Consider the following 22,594-nt stretch of genomic DNA (forward strand, 5'->3'; position numbering starts at 1 on the left):
CTGGAGGAGGTGAATCCGCAACCTGATTGGCCTACAGGAGCAGCCCGGAATTAGCCAATCACGCGGTGCCCATTATGTAAATAATGTATATATAGCTAGATGTTTCGGGGAAAGATTCATTCATTGCTACTATAAGCTGAATAAAGAGCATGAAATTCACACTCGACTCCAAGTATATTTCAATAGGTTTCTAAGCAGGGTACAGTAAAGTTACGATAGATAGGAACAAAATAGTTAACCACACCATCAGAAAGCTTTTAAAAACACCTGTTGAAAGAAAAAGAAGCGAGTATTGTAGGTTCAACAGGGAGTGGGGCTGCTTGTCTGGTCTCAAGTGGGAGGGAGTTCTACAGAACTGGGCGCCCAGTACTGAATGAATGGCTTCTGTGCAACTGGGCTGTGGGGGATCTTTAATAGTGTCCCCCCCAAAAGTCCTCAGGGATATAAAGAAGCAGACATTTCTTAAAGTATCCTGGACCCCAGCTGTTAAGGGACTTGTAAATTAATCCAGTGAATGCAATATTATGGGCACTGAGGTCTGAATTTGGACTCAAATGCAATATTTGATTTGATTGGTAATTATATTTCTATGCTGCTTTTCATTCAGCTGAATCACTAATAATAATAATAATAATAATTAATATGATAGAACATAATGGATCATCACAAATACAGCCTAGAGAATAATTAACAAATCACCAGTGAAACAATTACAATCTGTAAAACATTGTTAGCAAAACAATAAATAAAAAATTAGCTAAACCGCACAATCACAGCAAAAATCCTATTATATGATTAACAAATCAGTACGTTTATAATCTATAAAACAATATTAACAACATGAGCAAAATAGGAACCAAATAATAAACTAAGCACACACACTCTCCACCCCCATGACTCAGAATCCTTCACTCTGTTCATTACTGAAGGACAGTCGCAGGGCATATTTAATAATAAAGCAACAAATAGAATTATAATGCGCTCAGAGCAGAAGAACACACAGAAAACAAACTACGTTGCTCCACAATTTGCTCCCAGGGCCCCACAAGGCATGGAGCCATGCCAGATTTTAGGGTCTATCTTATCTTTCAAAAGCAGTGCAAGTTTTGAGGTGTTTCACAAACATCCAGTGTCTGAAGCTTTGGGTCTAGTGCAGCCTTTCTCAACCCGTGGGTCCCTGGATGTTGTTGGACTACAACTTCCATCACCCCTAGCTAGCAAGGCCAGAGCTCAGGGATGATGGGAGTTGTAGTCCAACAACATCTGGGGAGCCACAGGTTGAGAACCGCTGGCCTAAGGCATGGGTAGGCAAACTAAGGCCTGGGGGCCGGATCCGGCCCAATCATCTTCTCAATCCGGCCCGCGGACGGTCCAGGAATCAGCGTGTTTTCACATGAGTAGAATGTGTCCTTTTATTTTAAATGCATCTCTGGGTTATTTGTGGGGCAAAGGAATTTGTTCATATTTTTTTCCAAAATATAGTCCGGCCCCCCACAAGGTCTGAGGGACAGTAGACCAGCCCCCTGCTGAAAAAGTTAGCTGACCCCTGGTCTAGTGCAAAGATGTGGGACCCCTGCGATCGGGGCCAGCTCAAGATAAGCCTTGTGGGGAGCTGCTTCTCTCCCGCCCCACTCCCAAATATAATGCAGATAACTACCGTAGATTCAGAATAGGGGCTTCTGGGCTGCACTGACACAAAAGCCTTGCTCTGCTTTGCTGCTTCTTGGGAGCAGGATGAAAAGAGGCAGCGAGGAGAAAAAAGAAAAGGAAAGAAGTGAAGCGTGGAGAAAGAGAGAGGGGAGTTTTCCCGATTACACCGGTTTATTGGGCCCCACGCCTTTTAGGGGCCCCGCGACAACGGATCAAAACAATATTGATTTAATATTGATTTGATCTTGGAAGAACATGACAACCAAGCTTTCTTCGTCCAGTGTTTTGTGTAATAAAATTGGTTTATTAAAATGGTTTGTTGGTAAAATAAAAACACATATTAGGAGATAATTTGAAAGGTGAGGCCCCTCCCCTCCCCTGATTTTGACTGCCTAGGGGGCTCTGTACAGTTTAATCCAGCACAGGAGAGAGATGAATAGGGGAGATATGGGACAAACTGCGTCCTGTATTGCATCAACACAGGTCACAGCATTTTACACTCAAATAAGGGACAACTCTGTACAGTGGTACTTTGGTTCTGAAACTTAATCTGTTCCGGGAGTCCATTCGACTCCCAAAACTGTTCAAAAACCAAGGCACAGCTTCTGATTGGCTGCAGGAGCTTCCTGCACTCAATCGGAATCCGCAAAAACTGCTTTTGGCTTCCGAAAAACGTTTGTAAACGTTTTTGTGGCGTTCGGGAGCCGATTTGTTCGGGAATCAACAAATCAACAGCGACTAGCCAGATGCCACAAAGCAAGGCAGGAAGGCAATCGATTCCATGGAATGGGGCTGAACTCTGGAAACTCTCGTGCTCCAGCTTTTGCACGTTCACCACACAGACTTGTGGCAAAGGGTTGTGATCGCCTTTGTCTCTAGAGTGTGAGGGGCTGCCGTTCGTCCCAGCTCTGAGCTCTGCAGGCCTCTGTATCAGTGTACGAAGTCCGTGGTCTCCTGGGGTACCTGACAACCAAGATTGAGGGTTGGCCACACACCACAGCCTTCTGGTGAGGCTCGGATGCTTGTGAACTAGCAGCTTGGATCGTCAACATTAAAAAGCTGTAGCTTTTTCTAGGATGGAGATACAGTGCAGGGGAAAGTGTCGGCTGCAAAATGATTGTTTTTAAGAGAGAGTCCAAGGCAGGCTACTCAAAGGAAAATAGCTCAGGACATTTATTATTATTAATATTATTATTATTAGGTAAAGGGTAAAGGTAAAGGGACCCCTGACTGTTAGGTCCAGTCGTGACCAACTCTGGGGTTGCAGCGCTCATCTCGCTTTATTGGCCGAGGGAGCCGGCGTATAGCTTCCGGGTCATGTGGCCAGCATGACTAAGCCGCTTCTGGTGAACCAGAGCAGCGCACGGAAACGCCGTTTACCTTCCTGCCGGAGCAGTACCTATTTATCTACTTGAACTTTGAGGTGCTTTCGAACTGCTAGGTTGGCAGGAGCAGGGACCGAGCAACGGGAGCTCACCCCGTCGCGGGGATTCAAACTGCCGACCTTCTGATCGGCAAACCCCAGGCTCTGTGGTTTAGACCACAGCACCACCCGCGTTCCAATTATGATTATTATTACTTTCTCTCAAAGGAGTCCAAGGTGGTATATATGATCTAATCCCGAAGGTTAACATTTATTCTGGCACAGTGGCAAAAATAGTGTTAGTGGCTAATCTCTCTGTGTCCTTCCCTGGTTGCAACAGCTGCCGAGTTACTCACTAGAACACGAAAAAACGTAATCTGTGGAGGACATCACATATTCACTTTGACCCGAGAGACTATTAAAATCCCAACGGAAGAAGACTGGCTTATGTAGATGGTGAAATATGTTGAGAGGACAAAACTAAATTACAGGACAAAATTCTTGAAGAATGGAATTACTTGGTAGAATTTTCCCCTGACCTGTCCTGTATTTTGCCCAACCAAATGTGTATACCCACCAACATTTATCTGATGAAAATAAGTACGTCCTATTCAACACAACATATTAGATATACGATTATAATATCATTATATTAATATTATTATAATTATGATATGATAATAACAATTATTATTTATTATTATTATTCAGGGTCCCTTCCAAATTATGATTCTTTGTCTGTGTTCCACAGTGGAGATAGATGGAAATAATAATGATATGCCTATTATTTATACCTCACTCATCTGACTGGGTTTCCCCAGCCCTTCTGTCCAACATACCATATTTTTCACTCCATAAGACACACCTGACCATAAGATGCACCTAGTTTTTAGAGGAGGAAAACAAGGGGAAAAAATATTCTGAACGAAACAGTGGGTGCAGTTTTTTTGGTGCAGGCTGTAGCCATGGACATGCTATGTGATCTGATGGTGAATTTGGGGTGACCCAATGCAAAAATCCTGAGGATCCATGGCCTTTTACCTCCCCCCTCCCAGGCAGCCTCCTTTATCGCTAGCGTCCCTTATCTCCCTCCCGATCGCTTGCCGATCAGCTGCTTCCTTTCAACACCCCCTTCCCTCTTTCTAAAAAAAAAGAACACGATCTGCTTTTTGCCTCTGGGAAATTCGGCTCCAGGGACCACACATTCACTCCATAAGACACACAGACATTTCCCCTTACTTTTTAGGAGGAAAAAAGTGCATCTTATGGAGCGAAAAATACGGTATATAAAAGCATAATAAAACAGAGAGCTGTCTTCATATGGCTTCATATGGCTGGAAAACTCCATCCCCTCCAGCATTTCTCCAATGAAAATAGGGGCGTCCTAAGGAAAAGCGGGACGTTCCGGGATCAAGTCAGAAATGGCTTCTGTAAATTCGGTAACTGTCTCTGGGAAATAGGGGCACTTGGAGGGTCTGACGCTGGCAACCCTATCAGCCCAACCAAGCAGAACTGCTGAGAAGCTGAAGTCCAAAAGAAGTGGGCTGTCAGTCCCAGGCTGGCAAACTCTGGTTTGAATGACACCTTTTGTCCATTTCATTGTGATTGGCGTCTGTTTTACAGAAACCCCTTTGCTGTTGTTTTTTGTCGCACACACAAAAAGCAGCGCATAAAACCCCCAAATAAATAAATAAATAAATAAATCCTACACCCATCTAGGAGCACCTTCAACTACAGGTGTGTGTGTGTCTGGGGGGTTAATTTGGGTCACAGCCTGTTCACATATCCCCTGGCATGGATCTCAGCAGGGTCTGGAGCCCTCTGCTCTGTTTGAGCTCTGTGGTACGGATGATTCAACAACCCCTTGGCATTGCACGAAAGCTTGGCAGAGACAAAAGGAAACTTTAGGGGTCCCCGACCTCCTCGCTTATCAAGGCAGCTGCTATCTTACCCAGAACATCAATCAGGAAAAGGGGTTGGAAGTGTCAGCCCTTTTCCCGACGGAGCTGTGGGAAGGAGGGCGGCTGGCGGAAGGCTGGTCCCTGTAGCTGCTGGCCACGCTCCAGCCAGCGTTCACACTGTGGATGGAATATAAGAGGCCTTGGGGAGGCACCCCAGTTCCTAGTGGCTATCCCGTCTTGGCCAAAATGAGGAGTCTCCTGTGGTTTGGGGCCCTGGTGACTGTTGCGCTCAGCACCGAGACCTTTGTGGGGTACGTAGACACAAGCTCGGGGGGGGGGGGTCCGCGTCGTGATTTACCTAGCTCCACTTTCCATCTCCAGGTAGCAGAAAGAAAGAAAGAAAGAAAGAAAGAAAGAAAGAAAGAAAGAAAGAAAGAAAGAAAGAAAGAATAGTCCAGGGAAATGGAAATGCATGACTTGGTTTTTTTGTGTGTGTGTTTTTTGGGTTTGTTTTTTTTTACTTGAACCAAGCTGCAGCTAATTCTGCATTTTATTTTATAGGTTTTGTTTTCCACATTTCATTTCATTTTTTTGTTTATTTTTTGTTTCTTATATACTGTATTTCTCGCTCCATAAGACACACCTGGCCATAAGACACACCTGACCTTTCGTAAGTAATAACTGAAGGAGCAGCTGTGTTGGAGGCATTTATTTGATATCTTGTGCTCTACGCCGGGAAGATTTTCTGTTTTGTAGCTTGATGTGAAATTCTTTTTGCATCTACTGCGGAAAACAGCATTACAGCGGAACCTAGTGACGGAACACAAGTATTACAGCTCTAACTTAGATCATCAACTAAACCAGGCATGGCCAAAGTTGGCCCTCCAGATGTTTTGGAACTACAATTCCCATCATCCCTGACCACTGGTCCTGTTAGCTAGGGATGATGTAGTCCTAACACATCTGGAGGGCCAACTTTGGCCATGCTTGAACTAACGGATGTCTATTGGGCATTGGGGAGGTGGGGCGTGGAGACACATTCCACCAGTGCTGCCTGACTAGACAACCAGCAAGCACAGAAGCCCGTGGGCGGAATTCAGCTAGCCAGCCACAGAAAGACAACCACAATTCAAAGTGTTGGTGCTGACCTTTAAGGCCCTAAACGGCCTCGGTCCAGTATATCTAAAGGAGCATCTCCGCCCCCATCGTTCTGCCCGGACACTGAGGTCCAGCTCCGAGGGCCTTCTGGCGGTTCCCTCACTGCGAGAAGCCAAGTTACAGGGAACCAGGCAGAGGGCCTTCTCGGTAGTGGCACCCGCCCTGTGGAACACCCTCCCATCAGATGTCAAAGCAATAAACAACTACCTGACATTCAGAAGACATCTGAAGGCAGCCCTGTTCAGGGAAGTTTTAAATATGTGACATTTTAGTGTATTTTTCATCTTTGTTGGAAGCCGCCCAGAGTGGCTGGGGAAACCCAGCCAGATGGGCGTTGTACAAATAATAAATTATTATTATTATTATAACCACGTTTATCCTTCACGAAAGCCCATCGTCAAGTGTGCTAATTGACAGCAGCAAAGGCTCACCTATCTTGTCTCTGCAGTCACCAGGTGCTGAGGATCTTTGCTGCAGATGAGTTCCAAGTGGAGAAGGTGAAGGAGCTGGAAGCTTTTGAGCATCTTCAGGTAATGCCTTGGAGCAGAGATGCAGGTCGGGTTGTTTATCTCTGTTCGATGTAACACCCCGTCATGGACTGGTTGAATGCAGGGTGTGCTGGACCCGGGGGTAACCCGTGAAACGTGGTCCAGGTCTGGTCCCGAATCCAAGGGTTCCACAAGGAGTCAGTCTGACATGGCCAAGGCAGGACACGAGGCAGGAAACCAGGCAAGGTCAGGCACAGAATCAGGCAGGTTCTGGCAAACAGCAACGTTGCTCCCGCAACCTGGGGCGGGGTCCAGCAGCCTTTTATCTCTGTCGGGGCAACGGCTGGTCCTGATCCCCCGGTGACTCACCTCCCTGTCTCGCCCAAAGGCAAGCACTCCTCCTGTGAGTACTTAGGTCCCTCCTTCACTCAGACCTCAGTCTCTGCATCTCAGGAGACGTCGGTGGGTGACTAGACCCAGGGGCCGCCTCAGCCTCCCCTGACCCAACTGGTAGTGGAGCAGCTGTAAGTGATGGCCCAGCTGGAGGCCACAAGGCAATCCCCGCATCTGGATCCAGGGCAGGATCAGGCCCCTGACTCGGCCCAGCTGGGGTTTGCTGCAGGGGAACCTGTGCAGACTGGGACTCTTCAGGATCAGGCCCCAGACTGGGTTCAGATACCGCCTGAGGCAAAGGATCCGGTGCGGACTGAGACTCCTCTGGCTCCGAGTGTGAGCCCAAGTCCCAGGCCATCACAGAGGGGAGCGGTGGGAGACATCAGTTGGGGAACCCCGAGTGAAGAAGGCTCAGAGCCTGGGGAGTTGGTGGTGGGACGACCATGAGTGGTCAGGGGGAGAAGAGGGAGAAGACTGGGAGGAGGAGGTGTCAGAAGCTGAAGAGGCAACAGGGCTTAGTGAGCTGGGAGAGGCTGTGGCAGAGAGCAGTCCAGAATCAGAGGTTAGAATCAGAGGCTGGAGAGGAGGGCTGAGAGGCAGAGATGAGTCAGGCTGGTGAAGAAGACAGGGAATCTCCGCTCCTGCTGTGATCAGCTCCCCTACCTCTGGTCTCCCAGAACCAGGAAAGGGATGAAGTAAGAGGAGCAAAGGCAGGCACACTGGCATAGTCTCAAATTGCTTGGGAACAACCTGGAAGAGGAGGAGACTTAGGTTATGGTTACCAGATTTTTTTCATTGAATCCGGGGACACTTTTTTCTTTTTCTTTTTTAAGCTGAGTAGCAACAGGGAGTCAGTAGTGGGGGTGGTGAGGCAAAAGACCCTGGGCCCAAGCACACCTGCATATTGTATAAAGGTGCAAAGCCCTTCTTTCGCACCCTGCGAAACATAAATGTTTTTTTAAAAACTGGGCAACAGCACACCGCCCACCCGTGACTCCTGAGCCTCCCCCAATCTCCTGCCCCCTTTGTTTTGACAGATCGGGGGAGGCTCGGGAGTCGCGGGCGGGTGTCTGTTGCCCGAGGGGGGGGGGGCATGGTTTCTCTGCCAGGCAAGGTGCAAAGCCTTCTTTCACACCCTGTGAAACAAATGTGCAGAGTTTTTTTTAAAAACTGGGCAACGGCTTGCTGCTCGCGACTCCTGAGCCTCCCCCGATCAGTCAAAACAAAGGGAGAATGGGGGAGGAGATCTGTACCGCCGGACGTCCCTAGTTCCCCTTCGGCAGTGGCGGCGGCAGTTAGCAGCCCGGAGCCAGCCTGGTAGTGTAATTGGCTCTGGCTGGCTTCAGGAGCTGCTTGCTGCCATGGCGCCCACCATTTTTCCTTTCCGGAAGTCCCCATATGATCTGTTGTGCACAAGACACATCATATGGGGACTTCCGGTGAGGAAAAATGGCGGGCGCCACGGCAGTGAGCAGCTCCTGATGCCAGCCAGAGCCAACTGCGCTACCAGGCTGGCTCCGGGCTGCTGAGGCTGCCGCTGCCACGTTTCCCAGGGACAGATTTGCAAATCTGGGGACATTCCGGGGACGGAATTTGTCCGGGGACAGATTTGCAAATCCGGTGACTGTCTCTGGGAACCGGGGATGTTTGGTAACCCTAACCTAGGCAGCTGTGGGAAGGAGGGGACCTTCAGTCCCCACAACTGCCCCATGGAGCAAGATCTACTGGGATGAGTTGCTGAGCTCACTAGGCCTGGCTTCCTGAGTAGGCCTTGTGTTCATGAATGAAGACTTGGCTTCACTGATGCCGTGTGATTTATTGCCTGGCTCCTGCCCCTGACACCCACCCTGGGACTTTACAGCGAATGGCAGCTGAATAGAGGAGTGGGTGGATAGACAGAGAGATACCGTATTGGCCCGAATATAAGCCGCACCCGCAAATAAGCCGCACCTTTGAAATTCAAGGGGGGGGATAAAAAAAGACAATACCCAAATATAAGCCGCTCCCTTAAAATTGGGTTACAGGCTGAAAATCGCTGCGGTTGGTAGAACTGTAACTCTGAGCCAATTTAAGCCTTTGATCTTGCAAGCCCGCAAAAGTTACCATATTTTTTGCTCTATAAGACTCACTTTTTCCCTCCTAAAAAGTAAGGGGAAATGTGTGTGCGTCTTATGGCGTGAATGCAGGCTGCGCAGCTATCCCAGAAGCCAGAACAGCAAGAGGGATTTCTGCTTTCACTGCGCAGCGATCCCTCTTGCTGTTCTGGCTTCTGAGATTCAGAATATTTTTTTTCTTGTTTTCCTCCTCCAAAAACTAGGTGCGTCTTGTGGTCTGGTGCGTCTTATAGAGCGAAAAATACGGTACCTTACAATTGCTAAAATCGCAAATCGCTATTCTATTGCTATAATTCCGCAGGCACTCACACCGGCAAATAGCAAATGAACAGTCTCAATCTCGCAAATCGGCAATAAAACATTTTTTTGTTCCATTTTGCCGTATGCCTGTTTCAGCAGCGATATTGTAAAAGCCAATTTTTGTAAGGTGGCGAATTTTAGCCGTACTTTAACTTTTCACTGTCGGAATTTGGGGGGGGGGGAGGTAGATAAGGGCTGTAACTCAGTGAGCAGAACATCTGCTTGCATGCAAAAGGTCCTAGATTCAGTAGAAGGTCCCACGTTCAGTACCGTCTCCACGAAGGGCTAGGAATATCCCGCCTGAAACCCTGGGCAGCTGCTGCCAGTCAGTGTCAGACAATACTGACCTAGATGGAACAATGTCTGACTCAATATAAGGCAGCCCCCCAGGTTCCAACGCCAGCAAGGCAATTCTTACATTATTGCACCACAGGAGAGATTGCAAAACACAGGCCATAGACATATATTAAACTAATACCTTTCTCCTCCAGCTGGATTTCTGGCGCCACCCAGTTCACTCCGAGTTCCCCATAGACGTGCGTGTCCCATTCGAGAGCCTCCAAGGAGTCAAGGTGTTCCTGGAATCCAATGGCATCCATTATTCCATCATGATCCAGGACCTTCAGGTTAGTGACAAGGGAAACTGGTGCAGGTGTGTATGGCCTGCAAAGCAAGGCCTGGCCCAGTTCTGTCCTTCAAGACCTCACTTCTACCACCGTCTAATGGTAGTTGACCCTGCTGTATAAACCTGTATGTTGTCAGCCCTGAGACCTGACACCAGGGCTAGCTGCAGGTTCTTGAGGGACCTCAGGCAAGCCTCCCCTCAGAGGCACCTCTCCCTGACTGAGTCTACCTTCTCACCGCCACTATCATGCTGGAGACAAACCTCTTTAACCTAGGCTGTGTACACACTACAACGAATCCTGAGCACAGTAGTTTATCTATCACCAGCAACCCTTAACAAACTATGGTGCCCAGAATTTTTTGAGGAGGGAAAAGTGTTTCAAGTGTGCTTTAAAAGTATTATGTGTATGCTGTCCAAATCATTGACACCTCAGATATATGCTGTGCACACACTCGCGTTTCCACTGGGAGAGTTCAAAGGCTTTATTCATGCAGGAGCTGGAACTATTTGAAGGTTATAAGAGAGAACCACAAAATGGCTCAGCTTTTAGGGGCAGAGTTAACTTAGAGATTTCACAAATAAGTGCTGGCTAGGTTGCTAGACAAACCATGGGCTCATGTGGTTTAAAGTAATATGTGCATTAGCTACAAACTCAAGAAAAGGGAGTGTGCTTTTCTCCAACAACCCCCACTCCTCCCTGACTCTTCCCGTTGTCCCTTCCAGTCACTGGTGGATGAGGAGAAGCTTTTCATGTCCCGCCAACATTTTATGCCCCGGTCGATTGAGACATTTAACTATGCTTCTTACCACAATCTGGATGAGGTGAGTGAAATAAATGCATACTTGTTGTAACTGCAAATATCCCATTTCAATGTGATTATTTTGTATGGGGAGCAAAGACATGGGTTTAGGAGAGAGGGTAAAAAGATTTTCCAGCTAATGCTTTGATAGCAGAAATACCTATCACTTTTTGTTGCTACTTTAGTTACACTTCACCTCTCCTGTTTATTGCTTCCTGAACTTGTAATCTCATTGGACGGGATGGGATGATGTCATGACTATGCTATATCAGGGCTAGGCAACCTAAGGCCTGGGGGCCAGATGTGGCCCAATCGCCTTCTCAATCCGGCCCATGGACAGTCCGGGAATCAGGTTGTTTTTACATGAGTAGAATGTGTCCTTTTATTTAAAATGCATCTCTGGGTTATTTGTGGGGGAAAGGAATTCGTTCATCCCCCCCACCACATGGTCTGAGGGACGGTGGACCAGCCCACGTCTGAAAAAGGTAGCTGACCCCTGTGCTATATAGTCAAACAGGTTTGCCAATGTGGGGACAATACTGAGGGTTAACCAAGCCACTTGAGAGCGAGGGCATTGCTTCCTGGGCTCATCACTTCACCAGTCCAAGCCAATCAGAGACCACACAGTGAATAGGATGTGTAAATAGCCAATCAGGGGTGGTTACGTCGTGACATCACCTCGGGCAAAGTCAACTGAGAGAGCAAGTGAGCGAGGGCAATGGTAGTGGATAGGTGGACATTTTTGCAAGCGTTATCAAAATGTCATCAAACAAGGGGGATGCTTTTCAAGCTGCGGAGGATAGTCCAGAGGGAAAGAGTGCAGAACTGGCTCACCCACCTTGAACTCATTGAAAGATATAAGTGGTATATAAATGGTAGGTAAAGGTAAAGGGACCCTTGACCATTAGGTCCAGTCATGACCGACTCTGGGGTTGCGGCACTCATCTCGCTTTACTGGCCGAGGGAGCCGGTGTACAGCTTCCGGGTCATGTGGCCAGCATGACTAAGCCGCTTCTGGCGAACCAGAGCAGCACATGGAAACGCCGTTTACCTTCCCGCCGGAGTGGTACCTATTTATCTACTTGCACTTTGACATGCTTTTGAACTGCTATGTTGGCAGGAGCAGGGACCGAGCAACAGGAGCTCACCCCGTCACGGGGATTCGAAGCGCCGACCTTCTGATTGGCAAGTCCTAGGCTCTGTGGTTTAACCCACAGCGCCACCCGCGTCCCTATAAATGGTATATAAATGTAATAAATAAGAAGAGATAGCAGCTGTCATCATTGGGGTGTGTGGGTGTAGTAATGGTCTCTCTACTCCACAGCACAGGGTATGTGCAAGTCAGGTGATTTAGCCCACCCCGCAATTTAATTGACTAACATTGCCACGTAGAACACAATGTGTTATGTACTGAGTTGAATAGGATCTAAAAGGCAGCAGTCTGATTGGTCCTAGAACAATAGGATTCAGAATGCAGCAGTCTGATTGGTCCACAGGAGCTACCCAATCAAGCTCCAGGTGGAAGTGAATCTGCAACCTGATCGGCCTACAGGTGAATCCCGGAATTAGCCAATCAAGTGGGGCCCATTGTGTAAAAATGTATATAAAGCAGACATTCTGGAGGAACTTCAATTCCTCCTCACCACTATGAGCTGAATAAAGAGCATGAAATCCACTCTCGACTCTGAGTATATTGCACAATGGAAAATAAAGCCCCCATTTCAGGGACCCCTGGGGTCTTGATGGTTGCTTTCTTGAGACAGAATTTCAGAACACAGACTTTTACTGAGACACACACAGACACACTTCACTCCAGCCCCCCCCCTCTCTCTCCACTAGATCTACGATTTCATGGACCTCCTGGTGGGAGAAAACCCCAAACTGGCCAGTAAAATCCAGATTGGGAAGAGTTACGAGGGCCGACCAATCAACATCTTGAAGGTAAGTCACTTCTGGGGCATTTGGACAAACAAACATCAATTTCTACTCCTGAACTCCCACATCTCTAACACATACGGATATAATGTGTTAATATTTCAGCCTTTAAATATTGGGTCTCCAACATGGCACCTGTGGGCACCCCGACTTCTTCAAATACTTCCTTCTGGCATTCAATGGGACCCTTGTCCCTCCTAATTTTTATGTTTTGAGAAATTGTTTTCTGGGAGGTTGGTTTTTGGGTGTGTCCCCCCCGTTGTTTCGAGAGTTTGTGTGTGTTTCAAGCACCACCAATTCTCCTTCTGTGAAATGGGCATTTTATGGCATGCGTAACATTTCCTTAGATTTTTCAAATGTGCTCCCAGGCTCCAAAGAACTGGGAAATTGCTTTAGGGAATTATGGGGTTTAACAAACTGCTCAGATTTATGGGCCTGGATGCTACGATGCCACTCTCAGTACCTGGCATTCATAGGGAGCTTGCAGGCCCATCAGACTTTGAGACAGCCTTGCGGAGGAGAAGGTAGGAATTCAGATTTCTCTTTCTCCTCTTTCTGCACAGTTCAGCACCGGGGGAAGCAACCGGCCAGCAATCTGGATCGACACTGGCATCCACTCCCGAGAATGGGTCACTCAAGCCAGTGGAGTCTACTTTGCAAAGAAGGTAAGGTAAAGGGACCCCTGACCATTACGTCCAGTTGTGACTGACTCTGGGGTTGCGGCGCTCATCTCGCTTTACTGGCCGAGGGAGCCGGCGTACAGCTTCTGGGTCATGTGGCCAGCAGGACTAAGCCTGCTGGCGAACCAGAGCAGCACACGGAAACGCCGTTTACCTTCCCACCGGAGCGGTACCTATTTATCTACTTGCACTTTGACGTGCTTTTGAACTGCTAGGTTGGCAGAAGCAGGGACCGAGCAACGGGAGCTCACCCCGTCGTGGGGATTCGAACCGCCGACCTTCTGATCGGCAAGTCCTAGGCTCTGTGGTTTAACCCACAGCGCCACCTGCGTCCCTTGCAAAGAAGGTACTGGCTGCAATTTAGTCTCAGAGGCACACATTTCATATGGAGGAGGAAGGGCTCAGAGCTCCATCGGCAACCGCCGGCCAAGAATGAACCGCCCATGTTCAGAGACGCCACTGCTGTAAGGATTTCACAACTTCGTGGCTGCATATTCATCACTGAAAGCACCCCTCTCAAAGAATCATGGGAACTGTAGTCTCCCGCTTAGAGCTACAATTCCTGGCACCATCATCAACTACAGTTCCCAAGATTCTTGGGTGTGGGTGGGTTTTAAATGGTGTGCATGCACCCACATGTGTCCATGTACTAGGGGCACAGAACCCAACATCTTCAGAATGTCATTGTTTATTTTCTGCTAGAAGTTTCTACTCCTCAAGGCTGCGGAGATAGACTTGGTGTGGAATCTCAGAGGGGGGCACCAGGATTCTGAGAGAGGAGGAGTGCAGCTTCCATGTCTTACATTGCCTTGGTCTCTTCCCATGGAAATCCAGAGTGAAGCTGGCTATCAAAAAGTGCAAATACATCCTGGCTGGTTTATATTTGTGCCAGTCACAGGATTCAAGGCTTCCAGACCTGTTTGATCTCTCATAAATTATTAGTTGTATTTATTTATTCATTCAGATTATATCCCATTCTTCCTCCTGAAGGAGCCCAGGACAGCAACTGACATACATAGGCAACATATAACGAAAATAGTATTATATGTTTGTATTGAACTACTTGAACAGATGGTTTGATTTACTTGCATGCTGTGGTGTTTATTGATAGGATTATATTTATGGGAATGCTGATTGCTAATTTTAACGCCTTCTTATAATTCTGAGCTCCCTTGAGCTCAGTGGTGCTGTCAGAAAAGCAGTATCAAAATAATAAATCAAATCAAAGGTCTTCCGGAGAAATTGATCTCATCTGCAGTTGTGCTGTCCTTCTCCCAACCATAACAAACACATTTCTCGTCTAGAGTAGATGCTCACTACTTAGCAAACACAGACTAAATTGAAAAATATATTATTTATTATTATTATTATTACCGCATTTATTACCTGCTTTCAACAGCGGGTCCCAGGGTGGGTCGCAAGAATGTAGAATTCAGAATTAAAAACAGCCCCAGAACAGTCACAAGAATAGGGTGGGTCCTGAAAATGTGCCTGTCAGGTGTCAAGTGTCAAGGTGGTGTAGTGGTTAGAGCACTGGCCTGGGAACTCGGAGACCAGGGTTCAGATCCCCCCACTCGGCTATGATGCTCACTGGATGACCTAGGGCCAGTCGCTCCCTCTCAGCCTAACCAACCTCACAGGGCTGTTGTTGGGATTAAATGAGATGGGGGAGAACCATTTCTGCCACCTTGAGCTCCTTGGAGGAAAAAATGGTGGGTTATTAAGGAAATAAAGGAAAGATGGACAGAAGTCTGGAAACGAAAAGTGTCTTTGTCTTTGTCTGAAGAAGCCAGACACACCTCTGTCTACGAATGATGACGGACTCCAAGGCTCTGTCCCTAAGCCCTTCTCTTTCATCCTGTTCAGATCCTTGATGGCTATGGCAAGGATGCCTCCCTGACCTCCATCCTGGACAACTTCGACATCTTCCTAGAAATTGTCACAAACCCAGATGGGTTTGCCTTCACCCACTCCAAGGTATTTCTTTCCCTTTCAAGCCTCTGTGTTCAGAATGAAGCTGGTAGGTTGAATTACCACCAACCAGCAATGCTTTTAGCTTCAGAAGCAGCTCTGGAAGTTCTGAACTTTGTTGATGGGCCTTTCCTGGCTGTTGCAGAACCGCATGTGGAGGAAGACAAGGTCCCAGAACAGCGGGTCATCCTGCATCGGAGTAGACCCCAACAGGAATTGGGACGCAGGATTTGGAGGTAAAGGGTTTTGCTTCCTCATCCCCCACCCTGATGGGGAGGTGTGTACCTTTGTGAGGTCGAGCGGAATATGATTGTCTGAAGGGATCCAATGCGCCATGGCAAATGATTTGTTGTTGTTTAGTCGTGTCCGACTCTTCATGACCCCATGGACCAGAGCACACCAGGCGCTCCTGTCTTCCACTGCCTCCCGCAGTTTGGTCAAACTCATGCTGGTCTTTTCGAGAACACTGTCCAACCATCTCGTCCTCTGTCATCCCCTTCTCCTTGTGCCCTCAAACTTTCCCAACATCAGGGTCTTTTCCAGGGAGTCTTCTCTTCTCCTGAGGTGGCCCAAGTCTTGGAGCCTCAGCTTCAGGATCTGTCCTTCCAGTGAGCACTCAGGGCTGATTTCCTTCAGAATGGATAGGTTTGATCTTCTTGCAATCCATGGGACTCTCAAGAGTCTCCTCCAGCACCAGAATTCAAAAGCATCCATTCTTTGGCGATCAGCCTTCTTTATGGTCCAGTTTTCACTTCCATACATCATTAAAGGTAAAGGTAAAGGGACCCCTGACCATTAGGTCCAGTCGTGACCAACTCTGGGGTTGTGGCGCTCATCTCACTTTATTGGCTGAGGGAGCCAGCGTAAAGCTTCCGGGTCATGTGGCCAGCATGACTAAGCCACTTCTGGCAGTGCACAGAAACGCTGTTTACCTTCCCACCGGAGCGGTACCTATTTATCTACTTGCACTTTGTGCTTTCTAACTGCTAGGTTGGCAGGAGCAGGGACTGAGCAACAGGAGCTCACCCCGTCGTGGGGATTTGAACCACCGACCTTCTGATTGGCAAGCCCTAGGCTCTGTGGTTTAAACCACAGCGCCACCCGTGTCCCTCCATACATCATTACGTGTGCCTAATTTGGGATGCTGATGTAGGGTGGAGCACACATAGGTCATTGTTTCAATTCCAGCCTCCAGTTAAGAACACAGGAAGCATTTGTGGGATCAGGCCATGGCCCATTTAGTCCAGCATCCTGTTCTCATGGAAGCCACTGAGATGCCTGCTGGAAAACCTCAAGCAGGACCCAACACCCTTGGGGATTCCCCAGTTGGTTCCTTCCACCATTCTTCTGTGTCCAACCATTCACCATAGTCAGTTTCCTGTCAACTCATTATGGCAAAATGCAAAACTTCCAGCCCCAGACTCCTAGACTGGAGCTAGAGTTCTCCAGCTTGGGTGGCCATCTGTCATGGAGGTTTCAGTTGAGATTCCTGCATTGCAGGGGGTTGGACTAGATGACCCTCAGGGTCCCTTCAAACTCTGCTGTTCTATGATTCTCTACCAAAAATTGAAGTGTGTGTGATTGGGAGGATGCAGTGCTTTTTTCTGGGGGTACGCAGACCCCTAAACCAGAAGCTCTCAACTTGTGGGTCCCCAGATGTTGTTGGACTACAACTCCCATCATCCCTGAGCTCTGGCCTTGCTAGCTAGGGGTGATGGGAGTTGTAGTTCAACAACATCTGGGGACCCACAGGTCGTGAAAGGCTGCCCTAAACATTTTGTGAATCTTTGTACTTTTGTCCATTTACTGTATTTATTTCTCCTGATTTGAACTAAAAAATGGTGATTTTCTTGAGTCAAAATGAGAGTACCCCCTAAACATTTTGTAAGAAAAAAGCACTGAGGGGATGAGTGAGCCATGATATTGGTCTCAAACCAACATTTAACTGTATCGCATAGACCTGCCCTTATCAATTGATGGGTTTTTAATGTCCAAACCAGCGGGTTTTGGAAGGGTTGCATCACCAAAGTGCCTTATCTGAATTGTTCCTGATCTACAGCAACGAATGAAACAGTGCTTTTTTGGTGCATTACAGAGGCTGGATCCAGCGGGAACCCTTGCACCGAGACCTACCGTGGACCCTACCCTAACTCTGAGCCCGAAGTGAAAGCCATCGTGGACTTTGTGAAGAGTCACGGCAACATCAAAGCCTTCGTCTCCATCCACAGCTACTCTCAACTTCTCCTTTATCCTTATGGCTACACCAGCAAGAAAGCAGCTGATCAGGCAGAGCTGGTAGGACTCCATGGCTCAGTCCCCTCCCTTAGGGACGCGGTATCCGTGTGTAATGAACCAGCAGTAGACCCCCAGAGGGGACAACTTGTGCCACTCCTGCTGAATCCCCATTTCAGCTAACTCCACACCCCAACCCAAAAGGCTCAGCCTTTGTAAGATCAAATCACTCCTCCACCTCACCACTCAACTGGAGGTGTTCTCCAAATGGACTTCCCGTTCCAAAAGCTGGAGAAGGAATCCCAAGCCATCAGGGAACCGTCTCCCATCACTGATAAAACCTCAGCTGGCAATTCTGAACTACAGTGGTACCTTGGGTTAAGTACCGGTACTTAATTCGTTCCAGAGGTCCGTACTTAACCTGAAACTGTTCTTAACCTGAAGCACCACTTTAGCTAATGGGGCCTCCTGCTGCTGCCGCGCCGCCAGAGCACAATTTCTGTTCTCATCCTGAAGCAAAGTACTTAACCTGAAGCACTATTTCTGGGTTAGCGGAGTCTGTAACTTGAAGCGTATGTAACCTGAAGCGTATGTAACCCAGGTACCACTGTACTAAAAAGCTGTCACTTCTGACAGCAGCTGAAAGAAACCCAAAGTGATGGGGCTGTCTCTAGTGTGACCTCTTTAGAACAAGAGGGGTAAGAAGAAAGAGGACACCTGGGAGACAGAATATAAGGTGTGTTTTTTCTTGCGAAGTACCACCAAAGCAGGAGGCCATACAAAGATAGGGACTTCAAGTATGAAAACATTTCTGTAGGGAAAGAGGAGCTGGCCTAGCACAGAAAGGAGAAAACTGTGTAAGGAAAAAGTGCAGAAATTAAAATACAGTGGTACCTCGGGTTAAGAACTTAATTCGTTCTGGAGGTCCGTTCTTAACCTGAAACTGTTCTTAACCTGAGCTAATGGGTCCTCCCGCTGCCACCGTGCCACCACCGCACGATTTCTGTTCTCATCCTGAAGCAAAGTTCTTAACCCGAGGTATTATTTCTGGATTAGTGGAGTCTGTAACCTGAAGTGTCTGTAACCTGAAGTGTATGTAACCCGAGGTACCACTGTAAAGGTAAAGGGACCCCTGACCGTTAGGTCCAGTCGCGGATGACTCTGGGGTTGCGGCGCTCATCTTGCTTTACTGGCCGAGGGAGCAGGTGTACAGCTTCCGGGTCATGCGGGCAGCATGACTAAGCCGCTTCTGGCAAACCACAGCAGCGCATGGAAACACCGTTTACCTTCCCACCGGAGCTGTACCTATTTATCTACTTGCACTTGGACGTGCTTTCGAACTAGGTTGGCAGGAGCTGGGACAGAGCAACAGGAACTCACCTCACTGCGGGGATTTGAACCGCCGACCTTCTGATCGGCAAGCCCTAGGCACTGTGGTTTTAGACCACAGCGCCACCCGCTGAAGGGGGTCAATTCTCTCCCCACAAGCCTGCATCTCTTAGGTCACCTTTGTTATGTAGCAGTTCTCATCCCATGCGTTTGACCTTTCTAGATTTCACCTTTTCTTCCTCTCCTTCTGCCCCTTGTTCCCTTCCAGGACGCTCTTGCTCAGAAGGCAGTCGAAGCCCTTACTTCTCTCCATGGAACCAAATACAGATATGGCAGCATCATCACCACCATCTGTAAGTGACCAAACTTGTGAAAACAAATGTGGTCCTCCAAGCCGCCAGGGGGCAGTCAGCTATTTTGAATTGAACTCTACCTTCTCTAAGAGTATAGTTTTCTATGGAGGTTGCAGTATTGGTGATGCTCCAATGCACATCATAGAATCATAGAATTGGAAGGGACCCTGAGAATCGTCTAGTTCAACCCCCTGCAACGCAGGAATAGGCAGCTGTCCCTTACGGGAATCGAACCTGCAACCTTGCCATTAGCACCATGCTCTAACCAACTGAGCTATCCAGGTGATATACCATTGAACCGTTAATATGCTGTGCTCCTTGGCTGAAGACTGGCAGGGCCAGTTGTTGGTGCAGCAGTTGTTGAGTATGGATGAGTAGGAATCAGCACAGATCTGGTATTTACAGTACACAGTATGGTCTACTCACAAAATATGGCTTTCCTGGACATAAGTCTTATCTACAATTTTTTTTAGGCCAAATGCAACAGCATTCATTTAGGCTACGCCTGCAAGATTCATATGTGGCTGCTCTGTACGGGTGAAAAACTAGAGATTCCTGTGTAACGCTTAATTTGCTGACATTTTGCTAGGAGAAAAGAGGTTAGAAGGAGCGTGTGGAAGGGACTTGGTTGGGGAGAGATGGATTACAGAAGACCCAAGAGAGAAATTCCCATCCTCTGGATACCAGAAACATCTGACTTTCCCTGGCTTTGAAAAGCTTCTCTTAAAAGCCTCTCATCCATAATCCAGGTTTGCTTCATAACCGTGAAGCCTAGAAACCCACTTGCTGTTTAGAATGTTGAACGCGCTTCTTAAGGCATTGTGCTTTTATTATTTCTGCAGTCAAATGTATTCCTAGATAAGATAGCAAACAACCCAGAGTCTTCCCCCCCCCCCAGCAGGTGTGTTGAACTGGGTCCAAGCCTTATGTCCAGCTAAGAACTGCTTGGATGCCAAGCTACGTAGCAAAGAGGATTAACAGAGTCTACCCTTTACCTAATGCTGAGTTTCAATGCATGCACAGGACGGAAATTAAACTATTCCAGACGGGAAGAGTAGCAAGAGTTGTATAGAAGAGATGTGATGCGGCTATTTTCTCTTGTGTACCCATTTCCTTGATCTAGACCAAGCAAGTGGTGGAACCATCGACTGGACCTACGAACAAGGCATCAAGTACTCGTACACCTTTGAGCTGCGAGACACGGGCCGTTACGGGTTCATGCTCCCTGCCAGCCAAATCATCCCCACCGCTGAGGAGACGTGGCTGGCCCTGATGGTCATCATGGAACACACACGAGATCACCCCTATTAGAACCAAACGTAGGAGGCTCTCATCTCAACCAGCACACAGGAGCCTCCTTGGTAATAATAAACGCTTGGAATGAGTACAGAAGTAGCTTTTCCATTGCCTTGCTGTTGTTGTTTAGTTGTGTCCGACTCCTCGTGACCCCCTGGACCAGAGCACGCCAGGCACTCCTGTCTTCCACTGCCTCCCGCAGTTTGGTCAAACTTATGCTAGTAGCTTCGAGAACACTGTCCCACCATCTCGTCCTCTGTCGTCCCCTTCTCCTTGTGCCCTCCATCTTTCCCAACATCAGGGTCTTTTCCAGGGAGTCTTCTCTTCTCATGAGGTGGCCAAAGTCTTGGAGCCTCAGCTTCACGATCTGTCCTTCCAGTGAGCACTCAGGGCTGATTTCCTTCAGAATGGAGAGGTTTGATCTTCTTGCAGTCCATGGGACTCTCAAGAGTCTCCTCCGGCACCAGAATTCAAAAGCATCCATTCTTCGGCGATCAGCCTTCTCTCACAAATAACTGCCTTACTCTCACAAATAATCCCTTCCAATTTACACACATGCCCTGAATGCTCACTTTTCTCAATCAAAAGAATTCAAGTGATCACAGAATCGTAGAGCTGGAAGGGACCCAGAGTCATTTAGTTCAACCCCCTACAATGCAGGAATCATAGCCAAGAAAGGAATGTCCTTTTGAACTTTTCCATGGAAGAGTTTCCTTGCTATTGTGCTAGCAAGGCTCCTCACTCAGAGCAGCCTTGGATAACTCCAAGGGATGTTCCACTTCAGGCTAGTGGCTCAGGAGTCCTTTACATGACCACCTGTGTGTGGTCACTCTTGGGAAAACTTGCAAATGGAGGGTGGGCGTTTCCTGTCTGCAAACACTCAACACTTAGGCACCATTTTGTTATCGCCTTATGTAGAAGTGGGTGTCATTCAAAGAGGACACCTATCCCTATTTTACCAAACACAAGGCAGGTAGCCATGTTGGTCTGACGCAGTTGAAATATACATAAAAAATTAAAATAAAAAAATTGTCCAGTAGCACCTTAGAGAACATCTAAGTTTGTTCTTCGTACAGTGGTACCTCGGGTTACAGACTCTTCAGGTTACAGACGCTTCAGGTTACAGACTTTGCTAACCCAGAAATAGTACCTCGGGTTAAGAACTTTGCTTCAGGATGAGAACAGAAATTGCGCGGCGGCAGCGGGAGGCCCCATCAGCTAAAGTGGTGCTTCAGGTTAAGAACAGTTTCAGGTTAAGAACGGACCTCCAGAACGAATTAAGTTCTTAACCCGAGGCACCACTGTATAAGCTTTTGTGTGCATGCACACCTCTTCAGATCTTAAGAAGTGTGTATCTGAAGAAGTGTGTATCTGCATGCACACGAAAGCTAAGAACAAACTTGGTTGGTCTCTAAGGTGCTACTGGACAATTTTTAATTTTTTTTTATATATTACCAAACACAAATGCATCTCAAGAGAGATTTTGGACCACATCAGCGAAATCGAGGGTGGGGTCTTGTCATCTGAGCAGCCCAGGACCTCCAGACACACTGCCTAGGCTTGCACCCTGGGAAGGTCACTTTGGTGCTGCTAGCATAGTGGTTTGACTTCACTCCCGGAGGCACACACTTCAGATGCCAACAACTACAACAACTCAAATGATTTCTGCAGTTAATCTCCTGCAGTGACTTGACTGGTAGCCCATGCAAGAATCTTGTAGATATGGTGGACCGTTCTTATTTTATTGAGCCGGAAACAAAGTAAGAGGCAAAACTATACACAGAAATATCTAATCCACCCGTCATAAAAAGCAGGACTGGCCAAACCGTTTGACATAATTAACCTAATGAGCAAAATATACAAAATCCACAAAGCCAATAAGAGGATCAAAGCAATGCTGAGCTGCTCTTCTTCCAGTGCCAAGGATTAAGAGAGGCTCTTCTCCAGACTGTGGGATTCAGAATGTGATTGCCTTTCTGATACATAAGATGGCATTTGGAAGTCCA

The 22,594-nt window shown here is 47.7% G+C and overlaps 1 protein-coding gene across 1 annotated transcript; it reads left to right on the forward strand.

Moving 5' to 3' along the window:
• Nucleotides 1–5,160: 5,160 nt before the first annotated feature.
• LOC308595715 (carboxypeptidase A1-like) lies at nucleotides 5,161–20,685 on the forward strand (the record flags this gene model as incomplete). The annotated part of the gene is made up of 11 exons (XM_081210365.1): nucleotides 5,161–5,225; nucleotides 6,521–6,602; nucleotides 9,859–9,993; nucleotides 10,716–10,814; nucleotides 12,632–12,733; nucleotides 13,291–13,392; nucleotides 15,274–15,384; nucleotides 15,524–15,614; nucleotides 17,474–17,673; nucleotides 19,208–19,292; nucleotides 20,416–20,685. 11 exons carry the CDS (start codon nucleotides 5,161–5,163, stop codon nucleotides 20,601–20,603), a joined length of 1,260 nt encoding a protein of 419 aa, XP_081066491.1. The 3' UTR covers nucleotides 20,604–20,685.
• Nucleotides 20,686–22,594: the final 1,909 nt, after the last annotated feature.

The sequence above is a fragment of the Podarcis bocagei genome (genome assembly GCF_964188305.1).
Source record: "Podarcis bocagei genome assembly, chromosome: 10".
Lineage (NCBI taxonomy): Eukaryota > Metazoa > Chordata > Lepidosauria > Squamata > Lacertidae > Podarcis > Podarcis bocagei.